General features: G+C 40.9%; 1 protein-coding gene across 1 annotated transcript in view; it reads right to left on the bottom strand.

The window, feature by feature from the left end:
• Positions 1 to 17251, bottom strand: part of AP1G2 (adaptor related protein complex 1 subunit gamma 2) — a 108332-nt gene extending 91081 nt beyond the window's left edge. The window contains exons 1-9 of the mRNA XM_069761801.1: positions 17120 to 17251; positions 16802 to 17003; positions 13738 to 13862; positions 12987 to 13128; positions 12593 to 12689; positions 10574 to 10650; positions 1801 to 1893; positions 1444 to 1524; positions 198 to 296 (exon numbers count right to left, since the gene is read on the bottom strand). Of these exons, the coding sequence (XP_069617902.1) occupies positions 198 to 296; positions 1444 to 1524; positions 1801 to 1893; positions 10574 to 10650; positions 12593 to 12689; positions 12987 to 13128; positions 13738 to 13862; positions 16802 to 17002 (915 nt within the window). The 5' untranslated portion in view covers position 17003; positions 17120 to 17251. The remainder of the gene's footprint in view (positions 1 to 197; positions 297 to 1443; positions 1525 to 1800; positions 1894 to 10573; positions 10651 to 12592; positions 12690 to 12986; positions 13129 to 13737; positions 13863 to 16801; positions 17004 to 17119) is intronic.
• Between the last annotated feature and the right edge of the window lie 631 nt (positions 17252 to 17882).

The following is a 17882-nucleotide window of genomic DNA, read 5'->3' as shown; positions in this document are numbered from 1 at the left end:
CCAATGGACAGGTAGTATAGCAGGGCTCAATAGCAGAAACCTACTAACATCATTTTCACCTATGCAAAAAAAAAACAATGTTCCTGCACCTGAGTGAGCCTTCCTAGTCTTTAGCCACAATGGCTAGTATAACATCTGTGGTTATGGTCACACAGTGTGTATGTCCACTGAACATATCTTCCTTTTTGTAAACTCACCCGTAGACCACTTGCAGACTTCGTTTCCACAATAGTGAGCACTGTTTCATACAAGACCGCATTACCAGCATTTGTCTGAGTTTCTGTACAAGTGGATACCTGACATATAAAAAAAAGCCATTAACTATCACTGTGATATATTCCCATTAATTCTATTAACCTATGGTACCTGTGCTATCATTATTTATATTATATTTATATTATATTTAATACTTTATAATTTTGTATACCTTAGGTTAATGGATGTTGGTAAAAAATAAGTTTTCCTCGTCAAAAATGTAGGTTACACAGCAGTTAATCTTATACATCGATGGAAGGGATCAACAAATGCAGGGGCAACTCTACCATGGAACTGGACTTTAATACACATAATTTTAAAAGTAAAGATTAGTGAATCTTTTGAAATTTTATTTTCTAACCTTTGGCAAATTTTCCAAAGAATTTAATTAGTGGTGAATTGCAAGTACTCATATTGTCCTGAAAAAACATGTGTAACACTTTGAGGTCTCCTAGTACTGTACACAACCCCTTTCAAGCTCTTCAAGCTAAACCAGCCTTAATGAGGTTACCCACTACTTTTTCATTCATGACCTGTCCTTAGGATAGGTCATCAATATCAAATCAATAGGAGGCGGATATGCAGTACTCTGCTGCTACCACTATCAAAAGATGGAGTAGCACTGCAATCGAGCAGTTCCGGCCAGCAGCTGTCGCCGCTGACACCGACAACAGCTGATCGGCGGGGGTGCCTGGTGTCGGACCCCAACAAACCAGACATTGATGACCTATACTAAGGATAGGTCATCAATAAAAAGGTAGTGGGCAACCTGTTTAATCATGTCAAACTTACGTCAAAATATGTTTATAGGTAAATGGATGGCAAAGGTTCTTCACTCTTGTGCTGTGACTGACACTATCTGTAATGTTTATTCAGTGTTTTACGGCTTTCTGTCCCAGTCTATATTGCTAAGCTGTGATGTCCTCTCACTATCCAGATTCACACCAAAATGGCTGCTGATTTCCCTAGCATTGCTTTTAAGCAGGCTACGATAGTCCCTCCTAGTTGCACCTAATGCCATTTGAGCCTTTTTGGCTGATCCAATCTTCTGCAATGTGTAAAATGGAGGTGGGTTCAAGTTGATTCACTCATCTCTATTTGAAAGTAATAAATGGGAACATTTTTGTGCAATATTAGAAAATGTTAAAGAGGTTAAATATTTAGTTTCCTCGCAAGGCTCTTTTTTACCTGGGCTAACAAGTCACTCATTGTATCACATACACTTTCATCATTGTGTCCCAAAACTCTCAATAGTCGTAAAATGCGGACCTGATTGGAAATATATAATTTAATTTGTTAGTTGCAAAGTAGTACACTAGGTGATCAACAGGAAACATACAAAATATAAAAAGATGTAAGCTCTTAGCCATATTATTGTGTGAACTTGAGTCATAGTTATAATTAGAAAAAGTCCAGAGAGGTAGGTAAAAACATAAAAGTATAAAATGAAGTAACTCTACTACATAATGTACCACACGAAGTGAAATATCTTACGAGGGTTATAAATAGAAAAATAAATAAATCAGTTAAACGATGGAAACAGACCTGTAAAAAAGGGTCGGTGACACCAGACACTGCGTGTTCTGGGGAATAACCAGACATGACCTGCTTGAGTTTTTGAAGGAGCAGTGGAAGTATCTGAAGATATAAAATGTAAACGATATCTTTGCAATATTTATGGTAATAAATCACACATTAAAGGGACTCTGTCACCTGAATTTGGAGGGAACAATCTAAAGCCATAGGGGCGGGGTTTTCGGGTGTTTGATTCACCCTTTCCTTACCCGCTGGCTGCATGCTGGCTGCAATATTGGATTGAAGTTCATTCTCTGTCCTCCGTAGTACACGCCTGCACAAGGCAATCTTGCCTTGCTCAGGCGTCTACTATGGAGGACATAGAATGAACTTCAATCCAATATTGCAGCCAGCGGGTAAGGAAAGGGTGAATCAAACACCTGAAAACCCCGCCCCTATGGCTGAAGATTGTTCCCTCCAAATTCAGGTGACAGAGTCCCTTTAAGTAACAATTTAAAGGTACCTGGAACTTTCTATGACAAATGAAGCATATTAATAAAAATAAATAAATAACACCAAAATACTCAAAGGGGGTGTACAGGCGGCTGCTATGCGCCCTGCGCTCCTGCGCATGCCTGCCTGATAAAACTGGGTACATTTTGTATTAAAAGTGTGCTTATGTTATTATTTTGTGTAAAACATATATTTTTATGTGCTAGGGACAGAATTAGGGTAAAATAGTATTTGGGATAGGTTCAGTGTTAGTACAGTGGGGGCACTTTAGAGTTAGATATTAAATTAATATGGGAAAAGAAATGATTCAGTAACAGTTAAATAGATAAGCCAATAGGATGTTAGCTAGTGGAAGGAGCTAGAGCAGTGTGAGGAGAATTGTTCTAGAAGGTTAGTAGTTGAGTATAGGCAGAAGAACAGTGAGGTATTAGACTGGAGCTGTGGTAATTCCGAGGCTTGTCAATCTAGGCACTAAGGGTGGACAGACATTAGAGCAACGGCAGATCTGGGCAGCATGAGAGGAATAGCGGCTAGGCTTATGGGAAACTTCCGTGATGGCCGCGAATTACGGTCCGACCAGGATTTGCAGTGGCAGCCTGAATTTTCGCCTAAGATGGGGAAAATGGACGGGGAGCACCAGGAAAAAGCTAGTTCGGCTCCTCCGGTACCTGCTTTGAGAAAGGACAGTAACTGCAACTTGTCCTATGAGAAGCAAAGTTGTGCTAGTTGCACCTTACGGATACGGGACTGTTCTGCTTCCCTGTGGGCAGGAGCCCTGAAATGTGAAATTGGGACTGTTTGGCATCCCTGAGGACAGGAGTCCTGAAGATAGTGCGGTCGGAGCAACCGCCGTTGAGAAAAGTTAAGAAGTTTTTGCTTTCCTCCTTCACATGTTATGTTGCGCCTGTTGCCCTTCCCTGCTGGATTGCAGGACTCAGACCCTGCTGGAGAAACGGTGCCCTGTGGACTGTGTGTGGCTGCTTCAAGGACTGTATTGTAAACTGTGAAATTGTCTTTGGTTAACCTGAATTTTATTTGCAGGAGGTTAAATGCAGCACACATGATTTAAAGGGACCATGGTCTGGAAATAGGAGGGAGGGGGAAAACATGATCAGGAGGACCCGCTGAGTGAGCCAGGTCAGAAGAAAATGGACTTTGTGCTCCTGGACTGTTGGAGCTGTAGTGAACTGGCCATATGGGCCATGGTGCATAACTGGACATTCTAGACAGTTTTAAGGACTGGTCTCTGGATCTGAAGAGTCCTATGGAGAACTGCCTGTTTGTCCAGGTCCCAGAAAGAGAGGGACCAGGATCAAGTGGACCCATAACTTTGTTTGGAGAACCCGAGGATCGACCTGGGTTATACAAAGACTGTGCTCGCGTGATGGTGAGCTGGAGAGAACTGTTAGCCAAACTTGGATCATGTCTCTAAAAGAACTCAACTGTTTGTTCCAGGGTCTCAACCAAGTGGGACCGGTGCCCGTCCTGACCAGGAACAGGGTCAAACGTGGTTAAGTGGAACAATGAATTCTAATGTGAAGAGTAATAGTTGTTGTGCTTTAAACATGTTTTAGTAGAATGTTTTTTACATGTTTTTTGCATTTTGTGTGTATCCGTATCGCATGGTCGGGGAGTCGGGGATGACCATGGTTTTAGGAGGGAGGTATGTAGGGGGTGTGCAGGCAGCTGCTTTGCCCTGCACTCCTGTGCATGCCTGAGGAGAATTGTTCTAGAAGGTTAATAGTTGAGTATAGGCAAAAGAACAGTGAGGTCTTAGACCGGTGCTTTGTCAATACCCAGGCTCGTCAATCCAGGCCCTACGGGTGGACAGACATTGGAGCACCAGCAGATCTGGGCGGCATGAGAGGAATAGCGACTAGGCTTATGGGAAACTTCTGTAACGTCCAGGAATTACGGTCCGACCAGGATTTGCAATGGCAGCCTGAATTTTCGCCCAAGATGGGAAAAATGAACGGGGAGCACCAGGAAAAAGCTAGTTCGGCTACTCAGTGAGCTGAGGTAGAAGGCTGGGACTCTGCAGCTTGAGGAAAACTCTGACCCACAGGTGGGTGAAATGCACAACACACACAGCACACCAGAGAAAGGACACTTTGTTAACACAGCAGGGAGCCGGAATGTGTTGGAACAACAGCATCCCCTTGCCACAACTACCACCCTGGCCCCCGTTACACCTCAACAGAACAAGAGACTATTGTCGCCTTCTTCTCCTGGTCCTGGAGTTAAATCAAGGTGCTTTTTGTGTCCAGCTGTATTCATCTAATATCATCACTTACAGAGATAATGCTCCACACATACAGGTGACAAGCCAATTCATTAAATTCCTTCTGGCTGCACTCTGGCAGCCAAGAGAGGAACACAAGTGCCCTCAGGTGATTGGTGGGGTCCAAGCAGTTATCAACTACATTAAACAGACAAATGTATCAGGAGACACATCTTAATGTGACGTGGCCAATTTTTTTGCGTTTTCACTTGTTACTCCCCTTTTCCAAGAGCCATCTTATTTTTCATCAACATAACTAAATGAGGGCTTGTTTTTTCAGAGATGAACTGTAGTTTTGAATGACACCATTCATTTTACCAAATATGAAATTGTAAAACTGGAAAAATATTTCAAGTACGCTGAAATTGCAAAGAAAATTGCAGTTTCAACATTGTTTTTCTTGGATTTTGTTTTCACAGAATTCATTCATGCTTCTTCAGGTCAGTACAATTACAGTAATATCCAACTTGTAATTTTTTTTATTTAAGTGGTGAAAAAAATCTGAAATTAACAAAAAAAAAAGTTTGTAATTCCATTTTTGAAGACATAATGACAAAACATTTTATTTTTCTGTTTTTCTCTTTCTTTTGCAAGACAAGATAACTTTTTATTGATACTAGTTTGGGGTACATACAATGTTTTGACCACTTTTTTATTGAATTTATTGTGGAAACTGGAAGTTCTGTTGTGTCAATCCTTTTGCTTTATGGCATTTAATGTACAGGTCAAATAATTTTATATACCGTACCCTATATATCCACATCCATAAGGTATAAAGATTCCTTTTTAATGAATATGGACTACATCTTCAAACTCTGTTTAATTCCGAGTAATCTGGATCATTTTCACATATTTATTGTGTGTTTTGGGGTTATTAACACTATTTTACTATAAGGTGCATTAAACGTAATGGCTATGACATCGTACTGGCTAGGACATCGTACTGGCTATGACTCAATACTGAATCAGAATTGCTATCTCTATGTCCAGCTTTTGATTACTGTAGTTCTTCTACTTAAAAGATAACAACATTCAGCCATGTATATTATATTAATATTTGGGTTGAATTGAATAAATCAACTGAAGAAAAGATCTTCATACGATTTTGGTAATATACAAAGAATGAAAACATACCGTAATTATCTGAAGCAATGTTGTAACATCAAAGAAGTATCACAGTGTCAACACATAAAGGAAATTCACTGGATGATGAAAAGTCATATATTCTTTGCAACTTTCAACATATCTGCTAGCTGTCATTAAAACCTCTCATAGTTTACTCATAGTGAATTAATATATGACTTTGCCATATGTTTGATCATGTTAATCATACAATTAGGAGTAGGGTTGAGCGAAACGGGTCGTTCATTTTCATAAGTCGCCGACTTTTGGCAAAGTCGGGTTTCATGAAACCCGACCCGATCCCTGTGTGGGGTCAGCCATGCGGTCAGCGATCTTGGCGCCAAAGTCGCGTTTTGTATGACGTGTTTAGCACCATTTTTTCAGCCAATGAAGGAGCGTGGGGAGAGAGAGAGAGAGAGAGAGAAAAATAAAAAAAATAAATAAAAAATAAAACCCACTGACTTTGCATTGGGTTTCGTGTTTCGGTCGATCCCCGACTTTTTGCAATAATCGGCCGATTCCACTCGACTCGACTTTTGAGATAGTTGGGTTTCGCAAAACCCGACTCGACCCTAAAAAAGTAAAGGTCGCTCAACCCTAATTAGGAGACTTAGCTCTGATACACATACTGCAATTGTAATCAGACCTGTGTGTAAGGGTTTATATCCTTCTGGAAGTACATACAATGGGGAAAATAAGAATTTGATACACTGACGATTTTCCAAGTTTTCCCACCTACAAAGAATGGAGAGTTCTGTAATTTTAATCATAGGAACACTTCACCTGTGAGAGACAGAATCTAAAAATTAAAACCAGGAAATCACATTGTATAATTTTATAATAATTAAATTATATTTTATTGCATAAAATAAATATTTTATCACCTACCAATCAGCAATAATTCTGGCTCCCACAGACCTGTTAGTTTTTCTTTAAGAAGCCCTCCTACTCTGCACTCATTACTTGTATCAATTGCAACTGTTTGAACTCGTTACCTGTATAAGACACCTGTCCACACTCTCAATCAATCACACGTCAACCTTTCCACAATGGCCAAGACCAAAGAGCTGTCTAAGGACACCAGGGACAAAATTGTAGACCTGCACAAGGGTGGAATAGGCTACAGGATGATAGGCAAGCAGCTGGATGAGAATGCAACAAGTGATGGTGCAATTATTAGGAAATGGAAGAAACACAAGATGACTGCGGCTCCATGCAAGATCTCGCCTCGTGGGGTAAGATTGATTCTGAGAAAGGTCAAAAATCAGCCCAGAACTACACACGAGGACCTGGTCAGTGACCTGAAGAGAGCTGTCATGGATTAAAATTCTGCAGTGCAGTGCGTGTACGGTCCCCCTGCTCACATGAGCACATGTTCATACCCATTTGAAATTCGCCAATGACCATCTGGATGATCCGGAGGAGATATGGGACAAGGGCATGTGGTCAGATGAGACCAAAATAGAACTTTTTAGTATCAACTCCACTAGCTGTGTTTGGAGGAAGAAAAAGGATGAGCACAACCCCAAGAACACCATTCCAACTGTGAACCATGGTGAAAGAAACATCATACTTTGGGGGTGATTTTCTGCAAAGGGTACAAGACTAATTCTCCGTATTGAAGGGAGGATGGATGGCATCACAAAAGTTTAGCTAACAACCTCCTTCCTTCAGTAAGAGCATTGAAGATTGGTTATGGATTGGTCTTCCATTATGACAATGATCCGAAACACACATCCACGGAACTAAGGAGTGGCTCCATAAGAAGCATTTCAAGGTCCTGGAGTGGCCTAGCCAGGCTCCAGACCTGAACACAACAGAAAATCTTTGGAGGGGGCTGAAACTCAATGTTGCCCAGTGACAGCCCCGAAACCTGAAAGATCTGGAAAAGATCTGTATGGAGGAGTAGGCCAAAATCCTTGCTGCAGTGTGTGCATACTTAGTCAAGAACTACAGGAAACGTCTGACCCCTGTAGTTGCAAACAAATGTTTCTGTACCAAATATTAAGTTCTGTTTTTCTATTGTATCAAATACTTATTTCATGCAATAAAATACTTATTCATTATGTAAAAATCATACAATGTGATTTTCTGTTTCTTTTTTTTTTTAATTCTGCATCTCACAGTTGAAATGTACCTACGATAAAAATTTCAGTCCTCTCCATTCTTTGTAGGCGGGAAAACTTACTCAGTGTATCAAATACTTATTTTCCCTACTGTAGTTTACGTTTCTATTGAATTACTGCAAGCATAAATTGCAAAAAAACAATTAAAGAAAACATTTATAAAAATACATATCATATCTGTGAGTTTCAATTTCAGAAATGTTATGTTGTCTGATACTACGCAGTTGCATTAAAGTGATGAACAGTCTCCTCCTATTGCTTCAGTGAGAAGATAAAGTACATATAGAGCCTGATTGTTGCTGGGGCCATGCCCAATCACATTATCTAAACAAAATAAAATGAATAGTCAGGCCTAATAGTATATATTGGAATGTTGTTTCAATTACATATATACTTTATAAGCAGCAGAGGACGAGCCCCTGTGCGTATGCCTGGCTTTGCATTGTTGTTTTCTTGCGGCGTTTAACTACAATGTTGAATGGAAAGTGAAAGAGGAGCTGATCCCATTCTTTATAATGGTATCGTTCCACCTGTCAAGCACACCAGTTGTTATGCTGAAAAGATGCAGCTGCCGGTCATGGTGGCCTGATCACAACGTTTCATCTGGTCTCGAATCAGTGCTTGGGAGTAAAATGATGAACAAGTCTGATGGCAAATGATACATTTCTGCATCAGTTTTATCATCAGTTCTAATCTGGCTGAGGTGCATCAGGCTAAAAAAAACTGATCATGATGCAATGGATAAAAGTAAATGTAGGGCAGCCAACCATTAAGTTTCACAGGCTGATAACTTAGTTTAATGGTTGTTCACGCACAGCATTTCTTGGAAAGAGGCCACTGCAGTTTTTGATGCAGTTTCTTGAGCTGAAGCCAGTAGTGGAGCCAAAAAAATGTAAAATATAAAGAAATAACTTAGGGTATGGGCACATAAAGTCTTATAATTGTGGGTGAACCGTCGAGTTTTCAAAGACGATTCAGGACATGTTGACAATTTTTAGTGGAAAGAAACGTGTGCACTACTGGTAGGATGGTGCTAAGGTAGGCTCCCACACCTTAATGCAAATAACGAAAAGAACCTAGCACTCAACTTGATGCTTATGTGCAAATTTTATTGTAGTACCCAACAAACGTTTCGGTCCATCATACGGACCTTCATCAGTAACGTACTATACTGGAGTAAGGGCAAAGAGACCATAGAGTCTCGGGGCACTAGTGAATGCGGCGTCTTATAAGAACGCTGGGCCGGTTAATAGGCTTAAATGGGTGAATAGTGATGTGCCACTGACAGACGCGGAGTCCACCGGTTCTCCAGCGGTGGACTCCGCGTCTGTCAGTGGCACATCACTATTCACCCATTTAAGCCTATTAACCGGCCCAGCGTTCTTATAAGACGCTGCATTCACTAGTGCCCCGAGACTCTATGGTCTCTTTGCCCTTACTCCAGTATAGTACGTTACTGATGAAGGTCCGTATGATGGACCGAAACGTTTGTTGGGTACTACAATAAAATTTGCACATAAGCATCAAGTTGAGTGCTAGGTTCTTTTCGTTATTATGTTGACAATTTTTGTCCTAAAGTGCATGTTTTATGTCTTTTTAAAGAACTACTAGAGAGGGGCAAAGCACACATAGTAAGGTGGTACTGTTTAAAGAGAACACCACAGAGGAGGCACAACACCTGTTTAAGCGTTAATATCCATTGCTGCTGCCCCATGGCAGGAGGAGATATCTTCCAGATGTGTATTTACCAGAATGGAGAGAATCACGTTAGATGGGCTGTGAGGAGCCCTAGTGCTTCGGATAAGATTTTTATTAGTACCAACGCATTTTTGGCACTGGACGGACTGATACCTTTCTCTAGGTAAAAAAACAAACAAATAAATGACCAGGGTACAACAGCTACAAGCTTTATAAAGGTAAAGGGATGGCAATAATAGAGAGAAACACCTCTAAGGGGAGGGTGGAAGGACTAGAAAAAAAGTGAGGAGGTGGGATAGTCAATAAAAAAAAGAAAGCAAAAGAAAGGAGGCAGGGAAAGAGAATGATAAGATCATGGCTTAAAAGCAAAAGCATGAAAATGAAAGGAGAGTTCGGTCCGGTGCCGAAATGCATTGGTACTAATAAAAATCTTATCTGAAGGTCCAAGTCTCCTTATTTCTCGCAGCGTAGTACGCTTAACGTGATTCTCCCCATTCTGGTTAATGTCTTTTTGGCATTTTCTGAATGCATGGTCTACATTTTTGACCATCAGCATTTCTTTATTCAGCATTCATCCATTGTTTTTGGCTTTTGTACTAGTGTTTTCCTGTAGCTTTTATTTCCCTCCATTCAACAATAAAAAAAAAATAAAAAGGTTAAAAAAAAGCTCAAAAAGACACCAGGGTGTTTTCCAGACATCTTTAAGGCTTCCCATAATTTGTATTGTAAAGTATAAAGCATCTTCTTAGTGGAAGACGCCTAATGAATGGTCAACTCAGTTCTTTAAGCACTTGGCTTCTGAAAGACTGGACATGGGATTGGTTAGAAACGCATGTGTTGATTCTTTTGAGTGTTTGCCAAGCGCTTTTTCTTTTTTTTTTCCATGTACACATACCATCATACTTCTTCTTCCTGATGGATCTACTTTAGACTTTGGTTTCAAAAACTGCAGTGGAATTTTTTTTGTTTAAACTCATTATGCATGAAATGAAACCACCCTAATAGTTCACCATCTAAACCAAGATCACAATATATGAAATGGGTATGCCACACATAAACTGACCTTACGAAAACCTTTAACGGCTGCAGGATGTCGCTGGCATATTTCAGTTGCCAAGAGAACAGCTCCATAAAACACACCTGAAATAAAAAAAATAAAACCTCTCTAGATCTTAGATAAAGGGGAAAATAAGTATTTGACACACTAACGATTTTGAAAGTTTCCCACCTACAAAGAATGGAGAGGTCTGTAATTTTCATCGTAGATACACTTCAACTGTGAGAGACAGAATCTAAAAAAAAATCCAGAAATTCACATTGTTTGATTTTAAATAATTAAATTGCATGAAATAAGTATTTGGTACAATATAAAAACAGAACTTAATATTTGGTACAGAAACCTTTGTTTGCAATTACAGAGGTCTGACATTTCCTGTAGTGCTTGAGCAAGTTTGCACACACTACAGCAGAGATTATGGCCCACTCCTCCATACAGATCTTCTCCAGACCTTTCAAGTTTCAGAGCTGTCGCTGACAATGTCAAGTTTCAGTTCCCTCCAAAGATTTTCTATTGTGTTCATGTCTGGAAACTGGCAAGGCCACTCCAACCTTGAAATGCTTTTCAGGTTATTATGCTGGATACCCAGCCACGACCCATTTTCAATGCTCTCACTGAGGGAAGGAGGTTGTTGGACAAAATCTCACGATACATGACCTCATCCATCCTCCCTGCAAAACAATGCAGTTGTACTGTCTCCTTTGCAGAAAAGCACCCCCAAAGTATGATGTTTTCCCCACAATGTATCACAGTTGGGATGGTGTTCTTGAGGTTGTACTCATCCTTCTTCTTCCTCCAAACATGGCGAGTGTTGTTGATACCAAAAAGTTCTATTTTGGCCTCATCTGACCACAAGACCTTCTTCTGGATCATCCAGATTGTCATTGATGGACTTCACATGGGCCAGGACATGTGTTGGCATGAACAGTGGGACCTTGTGTGCCCTGCAGGATTTTAATCCATGACAGTGTAGTGTATTACTAATGGTAATGTTTGAGATTGAGGTCCCAGCTCTCTTCAGGTCATTGACCAGGTCCTCCCATGTAGTTCTGGGCTGATTGATGACCTTTCTCAGAATCATCCTTACCCCAAGAGGCGAGATCTTGAATGGAGTCCCAGAAGATTGACAGTCATCTCGTAGTTTCTTCCATTTTCTAATAATTGTGCAAACAGTTGTTGTCTTCTCACCAAGCTGATTGCCTATTGTCCTCTAGCCCATCCCAGCCTTGTGCAGATGTACAATTTTGTCCCTGGTGTCCTTAGACAGCTCTTTGGTCTTGGACATGGTGGAGAGATTGGAGTGTGATTGAGAGTGTGGACAGGTGTCTTTTATTCATCTAATGACTTCAAACAGGTGCAATTAATACAGGTAATGAGTGCAAAGTAGGAGGGCTTCTGTGAGAGCCAGAATTCTTGCAACTTGGTAGGTGATCAAATACTTATTTCATGCTAAAATGCAATTAATTTTTTAAAAATCATATAATGTGATTTTCTGGTTTTCATTTTTAGACTCTGTATCTCACAGTTGAAGTGTACCTACGACAAAAAAATACAGACCTCTCCATGGTTTTTAGGTGGGAAAACTTGAAAAATCAGCAGTGTACCAAATACTTATTTTCCCCACTGTATAGTTGTATCTCATTCATTGTTAAACAGTCATATCTCATTCATTCTCCATCTTAAGACCTCATTTCCATACATTTGATGCCATAAGGGGTTATTCACAAGTAACAGCCATACTGTGGTTGTTGACTCGCAGCCATGTACTGAGCTGCAAGAAAGGCAAATAGTTTTACTGCAATTTGCTGTGGTTCCATGATTTTAATGAGCTTCATCCATGCTTTCCACAATGCTACGGCAATTCACAGTAAAACCACTATGTATGAAAACAGTTTGAGTCACACACTGGGGTAGGTCACACACTGATAGTAAATGTTTTTATGTTGACTGCTCCCATCAGATCAATGTCCATAATAACCAGCTTTCCATCCATAATACCAGCTTTCCATCCACTCAACAACTTACCATGCCTCTTCTCTGCTAGCAACATCTCACTGGTCGGGATGAACATTTCCACTAAATCAGGGACCTTCCTGATAATATGTACAGCACACAAAACAGCCTGTAGGTGTGAATCGTAGGTGAGCAATACAAGAGGTAGTATACAAGGCATGGCTGAACTTCAGAGATCAATGAGTCAGTATGTGGGAGGAGTAGAAGAGGCTCAAGGGTTAGTAATGTGGAGGAAAATAATGGACAACTGAGCTAAAAATGAAAAGTTATAAAATAATTTAGCCCCTCTTCAGTCTGCTGATTGTCTGCCCCTCTTCTTTTTAATTTCTCCTACTCCATCCCCCAGTTTATTTTTCATTAACAACCATTTTCTGACTTCATTTTGTACTATATTGTTATGTGACACCTTTTTCTTGACATGGCCATTCGATGTTTGTAGAAGATGTTCAACTTCTCCAGCCAGATCCCGACACATCTCTACAGATCCTAAGCATGCAAGAGTACAAAGAGCCAGACCTTGCACTACTGCGGAGCTGTGTTCTAAATCTCTAGAGGGGAAACATAATAAATAGTGTATGGTAAAATTACATTTGTGTAATGTAATTTATAAAATTGTAAATCAAGACTGAAACTTTGTAGTTATATACATATGTATATATATATATATATATATATATATATATATATATATATATATATATATATATAGTTCTATAAAACTTTGTAATTGATGTGGGTCTCATGCACCACATGTTGTACTCCATACTAAATTTGGTGTGACCTTCTGCCATGTCGATAACTTTAATTCATGGCACTATGCAGGCATTGACTTGAGAAAGACCCTTCTTGAGAAAGACCCAAAACAATGTCAAACTTTTTATTAGAAAATGAATGAAAACTCAGTTATTTATAAACAAAAACAAATGTCAGGCTATGTTCTGTGATTCTCCCCTAAAATATTTCCTTCTCATGTAAAATTTCTGTAGCACAGAGACAAACAGAGCACTTTACAGCTCTGCATGTCTCTATTGTTTGCAAAGAGCATGAAACAGCACTACATGGCTCTAATGTGTGAATGAAGTTTTAACTTGCACGCTTCATAATTTTCAATCTATAGAATTAACAATTTCATTTTGGTCAATTTTTAGTCATCTCACCTCTTCATACTATTGGTTATCAATAAATGGGCATCCTGCCTTTCATCAAGCAACATCATAGCGCCAAGGTATCCAATTCGTTTGTCTGTAAATCGAGGGGAGGCTATCAATTTTAAGCACTCCATCTGAAATTTGAAAAGCCAGAATTTATTTTAATTATACAATATATAAATAAAAAGTTATTAAGGCATGAAAGGACCTAAAACAATGCATCAAGATACTAATAACTTATCAAAAACTGAAATTTTTCATAGTATTGTTGCATTATCAGAACCCAAAAATCTTAATGATATACAGTGGGTACGGAAAGTATTCATTTTTCACTCTTTGCTTCATTGCAGCCATTTGGTAAATTCAAAAAAGTTCATTTTTTTCTTTTTAATGTACGCTCTGCACCCCATCTTGACTGAAAAAAACTGAACTGTAGAAATTTTTGCATATCTATTAAAAAAGAAAAACTGAAATATCACACGATCATAAGTATTCAGACACTTTGTTCAGACTCTCATATTTAAGTCACATGTTGTCCATTTCCTTGTGATCCTCCTTGAGATGGTTCTACTCCTTCATTGGAGTCCAGCTGTGTTTAATTAAACTGATAGGACTTGATTAGGAAAGGCACACACCTGTCTATATAAGACCTCACAGCTCACAGTGCATGTCAGACCAAATGAGAATCATGAGGTCAAAGGAACTGGCCAAGGAGCTCAGAGACAGAATTGTGGCAAGGCACAGATCTGGCTAAGGTTACAAAAGAATTTCTGCAGTAGTCAAGGTTCCTAAGAGCACAGTGGCCTCCATAATCCTTAAATGGACCACCAGAAGTCTTCCTAGACCTGCCCGACCAGCCAAACTGAGCAATCGTGGGAGAAGAGCCTTGGTGTGAGAGGTAAAGAATAACCCTAAGATCACTTTGGCTGAGCTCCAGAGATGCAGTAGGGAGATGGGAGAAAGTTCCACAAAGTCAACGATCACTGCAGCCCTCTGCCAGTCGAGCCTTTATGGAAGAGTTCCGACGGAAGCCTCTACTCAGTGCAAGACACATGAAAGCCCGTATAGAGTTTGCTAAAAAACACATGAAGGACTCCCAGACTATGAGAAATAAGATTCTCTGGTCTGATGAGACAAATATAGACCTTTTTGGTGATAATTCTAAGCGGTATGTGTGGAGAAAACCAGGCACTACTCATCACCTGCCCAATACCATCCCAACAGTGAAACATGGTGGTGGGAGCTCCATGCTATGGGGGTGTTTTTCAGCTGCAGGGACAGGATGACTGGTTGCCATTGAAGGAAACATGAATGCAGCCAAGTACAGAGATATCCTGGATGAAAAACTCTTCCAGAGTGCTCTGGACCTCAGACTTGGCCAAAGGTTCACCTTCCAACAAGACAATGACCCTAAGCACACAGCTAAAATAACAAAGGAGTGGCTTCAGAACAACTCTGTGACCATTCTTGACTGGCCCAGTCAGAGCCCTAACCTAAACTCAATTGAGCATCTCTGGAGAGACCTGCATATGGCTGTCCACCAACCTATCCAACCTGAGGGAACTGGAGAGGATCTGCAAGGAAGAATGGCAGAGGATCCCCAAATACAGGTGTGAAAAACTTGTTGCATCATTCCCAAGAAGACTCTAGCTCAAAAGGGTGCCTCTACTCAAAACTGAGCAAAGGGTCTGAGTACTTAGGACCATGTGATATTTCAGTTTTTCTTTTTTAATAAATTTGCAAAAATTGCTACATTTCTGGTTTTTATTTCTGTCAACATGGGGTGCAGAGTGTACTTTAATAAGAAAAAACTGAACTTTTTTGAATTTACCAAACGGCTGCAATGAAACAGTGAAAAATTTAAAGGGGTCTGAATACTTTCCGTACCCACTGTATATGTCACCCATTAAACAGTGGTTTACTCAGGATGTCTGTAAGCTTAATTCTTATATCGGGGGTGTACTTTATCCATGTTAGGGTTGGCGGAACGCACCAAATATATAGTTTATTAGATGGAATTAGTGCGTTCGCAACCCGGGATCCACCGTGCAGGAAAGCACCTGCTGCTAAATAATGGCGGCTCTATATGGCGGCATATACCAACTCTGTTAGCTTCACAGAGTAACCGCAAGAGGCAGGCTCTGTGCCCTGTTAGACTTTCACAGAGGCACAGGCCAACTACCCAGAAGTGAGCAGTGAGTGGTCATGCATGCATACACAATCTCCTCGCCGGAGGAGCCAGCATTCTAGGGGCTTATTTCGGCCGGGTCCCTGAACATACTTATACACAATCTCCTCGCCGGAGGTGCCAGCATTCTAGGGGCTTATTTCAGCCGGGTCCCTGAACACATACAAACGCATGACCACATTGGCGCAAAGCATATGACAAAAGACGATACTAGCGCATGGCCGTGCGGTCATGCGCAGTTTATATAGTTGCAGCACAGGAAGCTGCTACTGAAGTTTTTGCCCTTTCAGGACCTTCCAGAAGGACCAATGGAAAGTGCTGCAGTACCTGAGCATGTTTTGCCCTTTCAGGACCTTCCAGAAGGACCAATGGAATGTACTGCAGCACCTGAGCATGTGACCGAACATGTGGCCCTCGACCTCCAATGGGAGACCCTGCCCTGGGCATGCTCAGTGTGAGTAAACAAGGACTTAGTCCCAGAGAGGCTCGCTCGCCGCAGATCAGTGCAGGGTACCATAGGAAAGCCAGAAAAGGCAGTAGTGACCCTATGCACCGAATCAGCCCCAGCGAGATGCTGGGAGCGATGTCTCCGCTGAGCAGAGCCCACTGCGGCCGATACCGAATGGGAGACCGTAGCAGACACGGATCGAGATTCCCCCTGTGCAGCAGAGGAAACTCGACTCCTAACAATCCATATTGTATAAAGCCATCAAAAGGGCTAAAGACAATGAAGCCAATCATTATTTCAGTACCCTTTAAAAAAAGGTATCCCGACATGAACCTTTTAAATATATGACATTATCTCCAATTTACAGACAATCTAACAATGACAGTCAGGAAATCCCTGGTAAATTAGACATTTTAAATACAGAAAAACCTTCCTACCTGTCCGAAGTGTGCTGGGTAACCCAGCATGTGCATGTACAAGAGTTTGGCCACACTTCGCCCACGGTACACTGAATCTTCATCTCGAAATGAAGATCGGATTTCAGCACACTCCCTCTGGATCACCTCTCTCTCCTCATTCTGTGTTTTAACACTACGGATGGCTCGAATCAGCTCATGCAGCCTCAGAGGAGGGCCCATCCTGTCCATTATGTGACAAAAGAGCAAACACTGCAATGTTAGGACAGGTAGCATAGCATGCAAATCAAAGACAAGACACAGACATTTACAGAGTTTGTAAAGCGGCTGAATCTTTACCTGTTTTCTCAGCTTTTGTCAGCGTTAATGTGTCAGCCTTCCTGAGTCTTTCATGCACCTGTTTCTATGTGTCGGTGTAGCTTACCTTCCTGCTTCTCACCTGGATCACTTTGTGCCGGCTTATTACTTCCTGAAAAATAGTGTGACAACTGCTCTTACAGCAGACAGGACTTGCACAACAACTTTTACACTTCCCTGCCAGGACCTGACTGAGATCACAGATACTGGAGCATATTTCTTCCCCACCATAGTTCTGGAAAAACTATGCACTTACCTGAGCATTTAATTATAGTTAAAGGGGTATTCCCATCTCCAAGATCCTATCCCAATTTGTAGCAGGTGTAATAATAATAATATTACTAAATACCTCCTATTACAAATGTGGTATAGTTTTTCTGATTCACTATGTCACTTATCCCATGTGCAGGACATTGCAGTAACTTAGTTATCCATGGTTACAACCCGAGGTGTATGTAGGTTTTCCGTGCAAGAATTCAATTTGCCCCCTCAAGCACATACGCGATTTGGACACTTAGTCACATGCCGATGAGCTGCTTTCCCTAATTCTCTCCTTGTTCCTTGAAAAACTGAGAGAAGCAGGAAGAGAAGCTCCTTGTCACACGACCGTATGTATGAAATTCGCATGAGTGAAGTGGCTGGAACCAGCAAGCAGAGCTGAATTTTGACCACGAGCGGACATACCGCATGTGCAGCCTGTGCGGCTGCACCGAGGCCCAGGGGCTACGGGGGGCCCCTGCAGGGC

Source organism: Ranitomeya imitator, chromosome 1, assembly GCF_032444005.1.
Source record: "Ranitomeya imitator isolate aRanImi1 chromosome 1, aRanImi1.pri, whole genome shotgun sequence".
In the NCBI taxonomy this organism is placed as follows: domain Eukaryota; kingdom Metazoa; phylum Chordata; class Amphibia; order Anura; family Dendrobatidae; genus Ranitomeya; species Ranitomeya imitator.
Note: the sequence above shows the minus strand (reverse complement) of the source record. Positions and strands in the feature narration are given on the sequence as shown.